The sequence below is a fragment of the Zea mays genome, chromosome 5, assembly GCF_902167145.1.
Source record: "Zea mays cultivar B73 chromosome 5, Zm-B73-REFERENCE-NAM-5.0, whole genome shotgun sequence".
Classification (NCBI taxonomy): Eukaryota; Viridiplantae; Streptophyta; class Magnoliopsida; order Poales; family Poaceae; genus Zea; species Zea mays.
This window is the reverse complement of record NC_050100.1, coordinates 103,847,951-103,860,952: the sequence shown is the minus strand read 5'-3', so window position 1 is coordinate 103,860,952 and position 13,002 is coordinate 103,847,951. Positions and strand designations below refer to the sequence as shown.

General features: G+C 44.1%; 1 protein-coding gene across 1 annotated transcript; it reads right to left on the bottom strand.

The window, feature by feature from the left end:
• Positions 1-1,276: 1,276 nt before the first annotated feature.
• LOC103626764 (uncharacterized) lies at positions 1,277-8,439 on the bottom strand. Its single transcript, XM_020538445.3, has 3 exons — positions 5,725-8,439; positions 5,503-5,634; positions 1,277-1,580 (listed from the first exon to the last, which is right to left on the bottom strand). Exons 1-3 carry the CDS (start codon positions 8,423-8,425, stop codon positions 1,438-1,440), a joined length of 2,976 nt encoding a protein of 991 aa, XP_020394034.2. The 5' UTR covers positions 8,426-8,439; the 3' UTR covers positions 1,277-1,437.
• Positions 8,440-13,002: the final 4,563 nt, after the last annotated feature.

The following is a 13,002-nucleotide window of genomic DNA, read 5'->3' as shown; positions in this document are numbered from 1 at the left end:
ATCCCATACCACCCTCATGGTTGCACTATTTTCCCGGGTGGTCATCCAACGAACCAGTCCTTACGGAGAGGCACTCGAGAAACCGCTCAAGTCCCCTAAAATATCACCAGTCCAACATCATAATCAAGATATCATCAACGTATCATAAATATTCTCATCATGTTCATTGATTAAAGTAAAGCAGTAGCATAATACTAATCATAGTAACCAATTCCCAAAGGTTAAACAAAGACACGAAAACAGAATACTAGCCAATCCTTATGTTGTTCATAGTATGCGGGATAGTGAATTATAAAGTAAATAGGACATAATGGGTCAGAGGACACTTGCCTTCACCAAACAGATGATCAGGGTCTTCAGCCTTGTAGAATTCAAAGAGCTTGATCACTTGGTTGTCGAATCTTGACCATCGATTTCTCGAAGCTCATAAACAGATCGCGTTCTAATCGCAACGCGAAGCGAAGACGAACATGCACAAGAAAACAAATATATATACATAAGAACATTACACCATACAAAGAAAAATATACCAAAAATATGGAATACGAAATAGAGCACGCTTCCACGGCCACGAGAGGAAAAAGAGACGTCGAACTCGAAGCTACGGTCGAGGGGTTAGCATGTTTACACTAAGCAAGTATTAATTAGAATATTTAATTCGACGTAATTATATTAATTGACATTTATGAAATATAAATTAAAACTACTTAGTTTTGACTTGCTTACTGTTTTAATTGTGGATAATTAAATAAATAGCTAATTAACTGACATGAGTGATTATAAGTGAACAGTTTAATATCGTACGCGAACAACGCGTGATACATGCGAACAGCGCCCGACAACGCGTGCGAACGGCGTGCGACAACACGTGCGAACAGCACACGTGACACTCACGAACGACATGCGACGATGCGCGTGAAACAGCACCGCGGCACGCACACGGTACTCACGCCGATACGATACGTGGAAATTAATAAATAGACATCATGATTAAACAAACAATTATTAATAAAGAATACCTCAGTTAAGGTTAATAGTGTTAGTGACTAATTATAAATGCGTAAATCGAAACCATAAAATAGTTTTAAATTGGAACGTCTTTCTAATAACCATCGGACAAAACAATTAATTAATTAACTAACTAATATGTGTGTTACAACAAAATATTGTTACTAATTTTTTGTTAATATTATTTAGAAGTTAACGCGACTGAAACATAATGAATCAGACATTTAACGTAAAAGTTAACGTGTATTTGATAAACCGTGTATTAATATTTTTTTTTGATAAAGGAAGATTTTATTAATAATTTCAAGCACATTACATCGAGGGGATACAATTCTTGAAATTTCTTCCAGCCTCTGCTTAAGAAGCACACAGCTTAAAGACAAAATAAAGATGATAATCCACACACTCTAATGGTAATCAATCCGCAGACTAGACCGCCACCCATGAGCCCGGGAAAAATAGTCCATGGCCACCTGCACCAAGTACTGCGTAGCCTCCACAACCATAGGTCGCAACTCCGCCTTCTGTAAAATAGCCCATGTTCGAAGCCAATGTGCAATGGAATAAATGACCTGCAAGGGAGAAGAATTGTTTTTCTTTTCAAATATGATATCATTCCTGTGTAACCAAAGAGACCAACAGGTTGTAGCTGCGCCAAGAAAGATGATATTTCTAATATTTCTATCAAAGCCACTAAGCCAGGAAACAAACAAATTAGAGACACTATATGGTTTAGATATCCCGAAGGCCATGTGGATTAAAGCCCAAACCATACGGGCAAACCGACAATCAAAAAAAAGGTGTTGAATTGTCTCTATTTCATGACAGAAGCAACATGTTTTGTTTCCCAGCCAGTTGCGCCTTGCTAAATTATCCTTGGTTAGTATCACTCCCCTCCTGAGATACCACAAAAAAATTTTGATCTTAAGTGGGGCTTTTAGTTTCCACAATCTTTTATTTACATTTGGTATCTCACGCCTAATCAATGCTTGATAGTGAGACTTTACTGAGAATTGTCCTGACTGGGACAAGGTCCAGCAGAAGGCATCCTTATCCTGAGTTAGGTGAATGTTGGCGATGCGTGAAAGCAATTCATTCCACGCCACCAATCTAGACCCAAACAAAGTTCGTCTCCAGGAGATGTTAGGTTGTGATGTCGTTAGAACCGCGGCAATGGTTATGTGCTTATTTCTAGTTATACTATATAACCCAGGGTATTGGTCTTTTAAAGCTTTTGCTCCAAGCCACGTATCTTCCCAGAACCTCACCTGCGACCCATTGTTAATTTTGAAGGTTCCAAAGCGAAGAAAGTCTTGCTTCACCTTCATCAAACAGGACCAAAAATGTGAGTCTCCTAATTTCCATTCGGCTTGGACTAGTGGTTTTGAGCCCAAATACTTATTTCTTAAAATTTGTTGCCAAGTCCCATCTGATGTTAATAGTTTAAATAACCACTTACTTAGTAAGGCTATATTCTTAATACTCAAATCATGGATCCCAAGGCCTCCTTGATCTTTAGGCTGGCATAGGATACTCCATCTAACAAGGCGATATTTTCTTTTATTCTCGTCACCTTGCCAGTAGAAACGAGAGCGAAAATAATCTAGTTTTTTAAGAACGCCTTTGGGGATCGCAAAGAAGGACATCATATACATTGGAAGGCTACTAAGCACTGAATTAATCAATGTCAATCTACCTCCAATTGAAATAAGTTTTCCCTTCCAACTAGCAAGCCTCTTCTCCACTCGTTCTTCAATCTCTCTCCAATCGGAGTTTTGAAGTTTCTTGTAATGGATAGGTATGCCTAAATATTTTAAAGGTAGATCCCCCTGTTTGCAGCCAAACAGTTCCAAATACGATTCTAAGGATTCTTGAGCATCCCCAAAGCAAAGCAACTCACTTTTGTAAAAATTTATTTTGAGCCCTGAAATTTGCTCGAAAGCACAAAGCAATAGCTTCATGTTGCGAGCCTTTTCTAAGTCATTGTCCAAAAATAGGACCGTGTCATCTGCGTATTGTAGGATAGATAGACCTCCATCAATTAAGTGAGGCACTACCCCACCGATTTGCCCATGATCCTTAGCTCTCTTGACTAAGACTGAAAGCATGTCAGCAACAATATTAAACAGGATAGGTGACAAAGGATCCCCTTGTCGAAGCCCTTTTCTTGTTTGAAAGAATTTCCCCACCTCGTCATTCACATTGACTGCAACGCTGCCACCCGAAATAAAGGACTTTACCCAAGAAATCCACTTCGGCGAGAATCCTTTCATCCGGAGGGCTTGGAGCAAAAAAGGCCATTTTACCTTGTCATAAGCTTTCTCAAAATCTATCTTTAAAATAACCCCACTCATTTTCTTTCTATGTATCTCATGAATCGTTTCGTGTAGTATGACAACTCCTTCTAGGATGTTTCGTCCCCTTAAGAAAGCAGTTTGCGTTGGACTCACGACTTTGTCTGCAACTAAGCTCAGTCTATTTGTGGCGACTTTGGTAAAAATCTTAAAACTCACATTTAGAAGGCAGATAGGCCTATATTTCTGGATTACATTGGCCTCTTGAACTTTAGGTATTAGAGTGATAACACCAAAGTTCAGGCTAAATAATGGCAGGTATCCAGAATGCAACTCTTGAAACATGAGTAAAAAGTCATCTTTGATGATATCCCAAAATTTCTGGTAAAATTCTGCAGGGAAGCCATCAGGCCCAGGTGCCTTGTTGTGCTCCATCTGAAATAAAGCATCCTTGATTTCCTTCTCAGTAAACTGAGAGGTTAAAAGAGCATTTTCAAGATCTGAAACTTGTGTTATATCAGCAACCCCTTCATCATCTAAGGTCAAAAGGCTCTCCTCAGGCTCCCCAAAAAGTTCTTTATAAAAGTTAGTTATGTAACCTTTTAAATTAGCCTGACCCTCAATCTTTCTGTCGTCATGATCCAAGGAAATAATTTTTTTCTTTCTATGTTTGCCATTGGCAATCAACTGAAAGTATCTAGTGTTATTATCCCCTAGAAGGATGTCTTTCACCTTAGCTCGCTGAAAATATTTGATCTCCTCCTCTCTCAAGAGGCGAGCTAGATCATCTCGAGCTTGGGCTAGTTGTTCCCTTTCAAGCTCTGTCAGGTTTCTAACTTCCGCGGCTATGTCTAGATCATTTATTGTTAACTGCAGACTCTTTTTCTTCCTTTTGTAAACCCCGTTGGTGTGGCTTGCCCACCCCCGAAGAGCCCTACGAAGAGCACCCAACTTATGATTCCATCGTTGAACTGAATTGCTACCTTTTACTGGCCTGCTCCAAATTTCTATAACTTTGGCATGGAGACCTTCTCGAGAGAACCAGTTAAGCTCAAATCTGAACTGCCGAGATATCCCCAAAAAAGCAGGTGATCCTGTGTCTAGAATAAGGGGAGTATGATCTGACATGCCTCTGTCCAAAGCTTGTACAGAAACAAGTGGGAACTTGGTCTCCCACTCGGTTGACATGAGAACCCTATCTAGCTTCTCGTAGGTTGGGGTAGGTAAAGAGTTCGCCCAGGTATATTGTCGGCCAGTGAGATCAATCTCTCTTAATTCAAAACTGTCTATTACAGCGTTGAACAAGAAAGGCCATCTATCACTGAATCTATTATTATTCTTTTCCTTGCTGCTACGCATAATGTTAAAGTCACCCCCAATTAGAGTTGGTAAATGGTTGTGCTGAAAATTCCTTACAAGTTCAGCCAAGAAAGCTGATTTGAAGTCATCCTGGGCTGGACCATATACTGCCATAAGGATCCATTTGAAATGATCTGACTTATTGCTTAGATGGAATTTAATAAAAAACTCCCCTTCCACAATTAAGGACAAATCAAAAACTGTAGTGTTAATCCCTAAGAGCAAGCCCCCTGATCTACCCCTCGGGGGGAGACAATGCCAATTGAAATCTAAACCACCAGATAGTCGCGCCAGATTCGAATTTGACATATCCTGTTTTCCAGTTTCCATGATTGCTATAAAGTCCAAATTATTTTCCTTAACTGCATCAGAAATATAACGGTATTTAGCCAAGTCTGAAAGACCTCTGCTATTCCAAAAGAGACCTTTCATGAAGACCGCTTTTTATCTTTATTAGAATTATGCCGGTTTTTACGTGACTTGCGAGATGAGGCCATTAGATCACAAATTCTTGTGTCTAGATCCTCGGTCTCTAGATCCACAGCCGACACATCCTTTATCAAGTGAGCGAGTACGTCACTGTCAGGCTCAGTGGCTTCGTCATCACTTAAATCAAAGGGGTTGCTTTCCATATGGTTAGGCGATATTTTCTTTGAGGCCTCACGCTTGTTAGATTGATACAACCTTGTTCTATCAATTTCTATCCTTTTAAGAGCTTTAATTGATAAGTTAGTCCCTGAGCTACTTCTTTTCATTGTTAGACCTAAATTGTCTAAGTTTATAGCACAATCCCGATCAGTCATTGTGACAAAAGACATGGAATTTATGTGTTGTGACATACCAGTTTCCTGCTGCACGGGCGTTAAAGGCGAATGTAGCATCTCTTGTGAGGAAGCCACCGTCTTGGAGCCCAAATCAGCGTCAAGATTCCGTGCTGCAGCGCGCCGCATTGCCTTTTCTGTCATATCAATATCTGATAGGTAAGAGCCATTAGCAGCTTGCATATTACATCGTAAGCTACGGCGTAAACCATCAATATAATGAAAATGGGATGGACTATTACCATAAGAAATAACCGGAGCAGGTGCATAATTTTCGGGCTCAGACTCGCCACGCAGGCTCTGATCCTGGACAACACCTTGGGTGGTCTTCATTTGCTGAGTCGCCACCAGGTTCCTCTCCACAGCAGGCCGTGAACAAGCAGCCAAGGTTTGGTTGGCCATGTTCAGAGATCCAAACTGCAGAGGCATCGTAGTCCCATTGACCATGGAGGTTAAAGATGGCCCAGCCTGAGGGACCACCGGTGCCCAATTATCCGAGGCAAGATCACCTGCTGGGATTGCGGCACCTGTCCCTGCAACCAAAGCGGAACCAGGCACAACATGCACTGAAACCTGCTTAGCGTGATCAGTTGTCCTTTCCTTCGAAGGAGAAAGAGGCTTCATCAGACTAATTGAACCATTTGGTTTGCCTGTCTTGAAACCAGGTGGTAAAGACGATTTGATTACACTCTTCTCTGTAGGTGCTACAACACATACTCCTGACCCTGTTGTGTACATTGGCCTATGAACCTCACTGCAATCAACATGCATGGGGGCCGAGTCCTGCCTATCACTAGAGGAATTTGGACCGAAGGAACCCAGTACATTCTTTTGTTTCTTTCTTGATGGATCAAATTCACTGACCCTCGGAGCCCCATCTTCCTTGTTGTCTCCGTCCTCTTTCTCAGAAGCATCCAGGACCAGGGAAGGCATAGCCGGTTCAAAATCTGGCAGCTCAGGGGTGAAAGTAATATCATATCCAACCTTGTGGAAGACAATATCTGTTGTTAGAGGCAACTGTTCTCTGTCTAAAATACCAACCAGAAGGCGAATAATCCCCTTCTTCCTGTATGTCAACATATCAACCTCAATCGTAGTGCCAATCATAGACCCAACTGCCCAGAAGGCCAAGAAGTGACGCCAGTCATGAGGAACACCTGTAACATGCACCCAAATCTCATCCAAATAATAGGCTGGACTAGCATCCCCAGTCCTTTCCCATTGACTGATACTAATAGAAATTCCACTCTTGAGTTTATACTCAATATCAGCCATCCGGAGCAGTTCATCCTCTGAGGGAAATACTACCAGAAAAGAATCATCCCCATGGGGTAGAGCTTCCCAGTTCCACTCCACTCTAGACAATTTGGCAAGCTCCAATTGAATGGCCAACGCATCTAATTTACCACCTGATACTGATATCAAAGCAGTTGGTGCCGGTGCAGGAGCCTCGACCATCAAGTCAAACTCCGGGATCCGAAAAAAGGTCAATTCATTTTTTGCACACCCCAACATAGATGCAGTAGGCCTTGGCATCTTGAGAATAGGACACTTTGCCGGCACATGATTATTTTTTTTGTTGCAGATGCAGCAGTCAAGAATAGCTGAGCAATTCTCTTGCAGGTGCCCAAGACACTTACAGCGAAAACAGAATGGTGTACGAGGCTTTTTGGCCTTGATTGGTTCCGGCGCCTCTGCCTGAGTTCCTTGGCTAGCTTCCTGAAGGTCAACCGGGACATAGCGTTGTTGAGGAGCAGCAGCCTGAACCTGCCCAAAGCCACGCCCACGTCCAGGATTGAACCACCCGCGGCCACTCCCACGGGCATGACCGCGATCACGACCCCCCAAGATGGCCCGTCCACGGCTGGACCTTGGGAGAGATCCTCTACCCCCACGCGGAGCAGCAAGCCCACCACCACGTGCTTGCGGCATCGGTGGGCGCTGACCTTCACGCGTCGGCTGACGGGCCGCCATCGCTGCGTATGAAGGTCGGTTGTTGTCGCTCATGGGAATGAGGCCGAGCCGAGAGGAGAAGTGACGGCAAGTCCTAGGAATAGGTCTTCGTAAAAGTTTTCTTGTCAAACCATATCCCTTGGCCCGATTCACCAAAGCCGCACGATTTGTTTCCAAACTTACAGAATTCAAAATCCCGACTGCCTCAATCTCCGCCGGGATCACTGCTGGACCCGATCGGGAATCTACCGAAACAGCAGCAATCAGCGGTGGAAACTCGCTGCGCACATCTAGCTTTGGGGGCTGTGGCATCGTCCATCCCACCTTGGAAGTTGAGACCGGCGAACAGGACCCATGGAAGGCCTGTGCCGAAGAAGGCCAGAACGCAGCAAGAGAAATAGCTTCCTTCCTTCTAGGCCGCGGGAGAGGACCGCGCCAAGGCCGGATATGGACACCACGACGAGAAGGTTTTAGGTGTGCACCTGAATCCTGGATCGATGAACTGTTTACGAATGATCTTTTATTTTGATCCGTATGTGTTCCGATCCTAGATTCCAGATCCAAAGCATTCAGGCTAGCCTGTAGGCTCTCTGAAGATTCATGAACGCCCAGACTAGCATCGGATCGAACAACAGCATTAGGATTCACAGGCGCACCATGAATGGGAGAATCCGAGTTCTCCCACCAGCGGCTGCCCTTAGGAAAGCCCAAATCAATCCAGAAATCTTCTCTAAATTGAGCATCAAAACGTACCTGAGACACCTGCGAATTCTTCTTCTCTTGCAAAAAAACACTTGCTTCCTCCGACGAGAACCCAGCGTACATCGCCGACCGAAGAACTTCATCCTCCGAACTCGCTTCCTCGGTAGCAGCAGCATCGCGGCCATCTTCAGTCTGTCCGCCCTGGGCGCGCCCATCTTCAGTCTGACCGCCCTCCGGCAGAGGCGACGAAATTGGGGCGAGAGTAAGTCGGCGTCGACCCCTGGGCATGAGGGCGGAGGCGCCGGCGGCTTTGTGAGAGTAATCAAATATTATAGCACTTGGGGTAACTAATGAAAATAGTTTTACATACTTCCTCCACCGTGTATTAATATGATGCGGCACAACATGATTGGACAAAGTTAAACCCTTAGATGGGGTGAGGGCAATATTTTTATTGGCTGGCCCTATGCATGGAAACCTATTGTGCATGTGCCTGGGTCCAATGACAATTCCTTTTTTCTCTCCTAGACGCCCTTGATTTTTGCTACATGCAGCCAGCGCAGAGGGGCATGGGCGGTTCCCTGATTCTCTATCTCGCATGCAAGGTGGTTTGACTGGTTCTCCTCCATGCACCGCACACACGCCAAAACGGTTGCTGATCAGGGTCGCGTAGGGACGACCGGGGCGCGATCATTTTCGGCCAGGGTGCAGGGCGCGCAGAGCAACGCCATGGCTGCTGCCACGGCCGGTGGCGCCATGGACACGCGGTGGGGCTGCTGCTCGCCGGAGCTGGCATCAGCGGCCATGGTTGGCCCAAGAGAGAGGTGATGGGATGCAAGGAAGAGAGAAGGGAGAGGTGACGACCGGGTATATGGGGTGAGGACCGTGAGGGTGGTGGAGCCGCACAGGGGATGGGGTGAGCGAGAGCGCTCGACCAGGAGCGGCACCGACGGCTCGCCGGCTGGGAAGTAGCGGGCAAAGCGACGCCGAGCACATGCCCACAGTGGCGCGGCCGGACGCGACATGGGATGGGCGCGACACTGCAGGCCGTTGCCGGCACGGCTGCAACACAAGGAGGGGGCGCGACCAAGGGAGCGCAAAGACGGGCGTGGGAGAGAGGAAGAAGGAGAGGGGCTTACCTGCTCATGGTGACCGTTGACGTTGGGACGAGCATGGCACATGCGGAACTCTGGGCGCAGGCTCCTAGTGCAGACGGCTGGGCGGCGGGTCGAGCTTGGCGCGGTTGCTGTGCACGTCGAGGAAGAGAGGAGGCGGGGCTGAACTATCTAGACGAAGAAAGTGGAGGACGTGGTGTTGAGTGGTTCCGGCTCTTGGGGGAAGATCAACAGGGCGCTGGTGGGCCCGCGGCGGCTGGGCGGTTCTCCCACACACGACCGTTGCGTGACGAGATGACGCGAGGTGAGATTGATGGAGGGGGTGGACTTAGACAGAGGGTAGTCAAGGGAATAACAAAGGGTCGACGAGATAGCCGGGGATAGCAGATGCAAGCGACATGTTGATCGCGAGGAGAAGCAGTCCGGTGATCTCGTGAAAAAGGGCACGAGATCTGGAATAGGCTCGACGAGAGAAAGAAATATATATATTACCAAGTTCCAAAATTTTATAGTTTTCGCAAAAACTGAATTTTAGGTATTTAATTAATATTATAATAAACTAAAATTCATATTTAATACTTGAAGAAACGTTCCAAAGATTCCAAAAACTCTTGGGAACATCTTCGAGATACTTTAACCTATTACGATAACATTTTGCACTCATAAACACTATGCATCGACATGAATGCAACAATCAAAGTTCCTCTAAGATTTTATTTTACTAGGCTTACCCATAGATATAAAACAAAATAACTCTTCACTATTTAGGAAAAAGAAAAGAAAAGTAAGGAAAAGAGAGGGTAACACCTGAATTTGGTGAATATTGGAAAAGAAATTTTATACCCCAAATTTAGGGTGTTACAAATCTAACCGCCTTAACTGAATCTCGCCCTCAAGATTCAAGGAGAGGCCAGCAAGAAAACAAGATTGGTTCATTGATTGTTTATAGCTTCTTCAGCTCAACTTTGACTCTGGCAACTTTAACTTGTGGACTGGTTGCTTCGACCTTCAGATGCTTGAGACCGATTGATGCAATTCTTGAGGATCTCTTGGACCTATGGGTTAGGACCCACACACGCTTCCGCTGCGCACTTTGATTCTTGTTGGTTGATGTTGATCGCATTGTCTTCTTTGGGGTTAGCGGCTAACCCCCTTAACAGAAGTGTTGATATGCACTTGATGAAGATGCTGCCGACTTTGATCTTGATTGATTAAGAGAGGTTGGAGGTTGCCAACCGGACAAGTGCAAGAAGAAAGGTATGGATAGAAAAGGTAAGCATAGATGGATTAAAGAGAGAAACAAGAGAGCACCCAACTACCTAACTCTATGACACTCAGCTAGCATATTGATGCCATTATGGACCAAGGGCCACAACACCTCAACACTCATCACAAAGAAGCAAATCAGTCATAACACAAAGACAATCAGCACAAGCATACAACAACAAACATCTCGTTCCTATACGTTCATTTTAAGTCATGGTGGTCTTTCTTGAAAAGGGAATAACTACTCTCTAAGGCTGTCGAAGGACAAGGAGAGAAACAAGACGTGCAGGACAGGGCACGAGCACAATAAAGGATGGAGTTAAAGCAAGCATTGTAAGCGACCAGGATAAGAATACAACCAAGGTCATAATGGGTAGGATACCACTCTCAAGTTGAGATAGAAAAGGGGAGATTTCAAAAAAGCAGACCTACAATAAGTATCAAGCAAAGGTCTAGTGACTACAAAGGTAAGGATGGTGTCAAGCAAAAGCTAATACTTGCAATGCGACATAGGAAAAAAGGGAACGAACAAGACCGGGATGGGTAAGACATCACTCTTGAAATGAAATGGGGGAGGCAGCTTTAAAATGCAGGTACATGATAAGCATCAAAGTAAAGATCGAGGGATGACAAGGGTTAAGGTGATAACGGACAAACACACAACAAAGGATGTATTTCAGACAAAACTTGCAAGGCATCAAAGAAGGGGGAGCAGTCAATGGTGAAATAGGTGAGACATTATCCTCGAACAAGGATGGAAAAGAGAAGGCTTTAAAGGGGAGGTTCAAAGTAAGCATGAAGGTAAGGGTATGAATATTACAAGGGTTAAACGTGATACCAGACAAGGGTGTAGGAGAGGAGGTAAATGGACATAAGAACCAAGAATATAAGTACCATAAAGGATGGAGTTAAGACAGGACCTGGAAATGGAAAAGGAGAGGGTGCGTCCAAGGGCTAGATAGGTAAATTGCCACTCTCAAATTGAGGTGGAAGAGAGGAGATTTTTAAGAAGTAGGAATAAAGATGAGTATCAAGGCAAGATCGATGGATGACAATAGAAGGGTGATAGCAAATAAAAACACAGCAAGGGATGGAATTAACACAAAACTTGTAAGGCGACAAGAAGTGAAAATAAATCAACAGAGAGATGGGTAACTCGCAACTCTCAAACTGGGTTGAAAGAAAGGGGAGGCTTTTAAAGGATAAGTTCAAGGTAAGCATTTAGGTAAAGACACAGATATTACAAGGGTTAAAGGAGATAATAGACAAGAGTGTAAGGGAAGAGGTGAAAGTGCAGAGGAACCAAGGGTACGAGTACAATAAAGAATGAAGCTAATGGAACAAGGGTACGAGTACAATAAAGAATGAAGCTCAGGCCAGGCTGGCGCGTGGCAAATATGAAGTTACGACCAAAAGGCAGGATAAGTAGAATACCAGTCCCGAAATGAGATGGGAGGTTGGAGATTTTAGATAACAGACATAATGTAATCACAAGGTAGGATAGAGTGATGAGAAGGGTAAAGGAGACGACAAACACAATACAACAAAGGACAGAGTTAAAACTCACAGGTGACAAAGAAGAGGATACGACCAAGGGAAAAGTAGGTACAGTACAATGCTCAGATCGAGATGGAAAAGAGGATATTTTAAAGGCTGGTATAAGATAAACCTCAAGGTAAGTATGGAGGTGATAAGGATAAAGGTGGTAATGATGAAAAGCATAATCCATGGACAGAGTCAAGGCAAGACTCACGAAATGGCAAGGTGGAGAAACAATCAAGGATAAGATAAGTGAGGTTCCGACATAAGAGTTGAAGTAAAAAATTCATTATCGAAGGAAGTTACAAGGAAACAATGAGATTACCACAGGTGTGCAAAATAAAATGATCACTCATGGATCATTAAGAAACAAGGGTGGTCAAGAACATGTTAACTGAAATGTCTTGAACAATCGTTGGGGTATGAAAATAAGCATACATAAGAATATAAGAGTATGCAAGATTCCAAGGATACGCACATACCAAGGTAAGGGAATAGAAAGAGCCAAAGGGTAACGACTTAGCAACGGAATAGGGAGGGATCTTAGAAGACAAGAAGGTCATGGACATATAAACTGGAATGTTTAAATAGGCAACAAACTTTTCAGAGGTAAGTATTTGAAACAAGAGTATTGAAGAATCTAGGGGTACAAGCACGTCAATACCAAAGGAATAGGGATGGTCAAATGGTAGCAATTTAATGTTGGAAGAGGAAAGAATCCCAAAATACAAAAGGCTATGGTCAGGGGTCATCTACAAAGATGTCGCAAGCATAAGACCGAGATCAGATCTAGTAGATTGAGAAAAGTGTAGACCATGCTGGAATAAAATACTTTTGGCAAGGGGGCATATAGGAGCACAACATAGAATTAGTCAAGGTGACTAATATTTTGAAACAGCATCAAGGATGAGGTGAAGTAAAAATCAATTAGTCCTTAAAACGGCC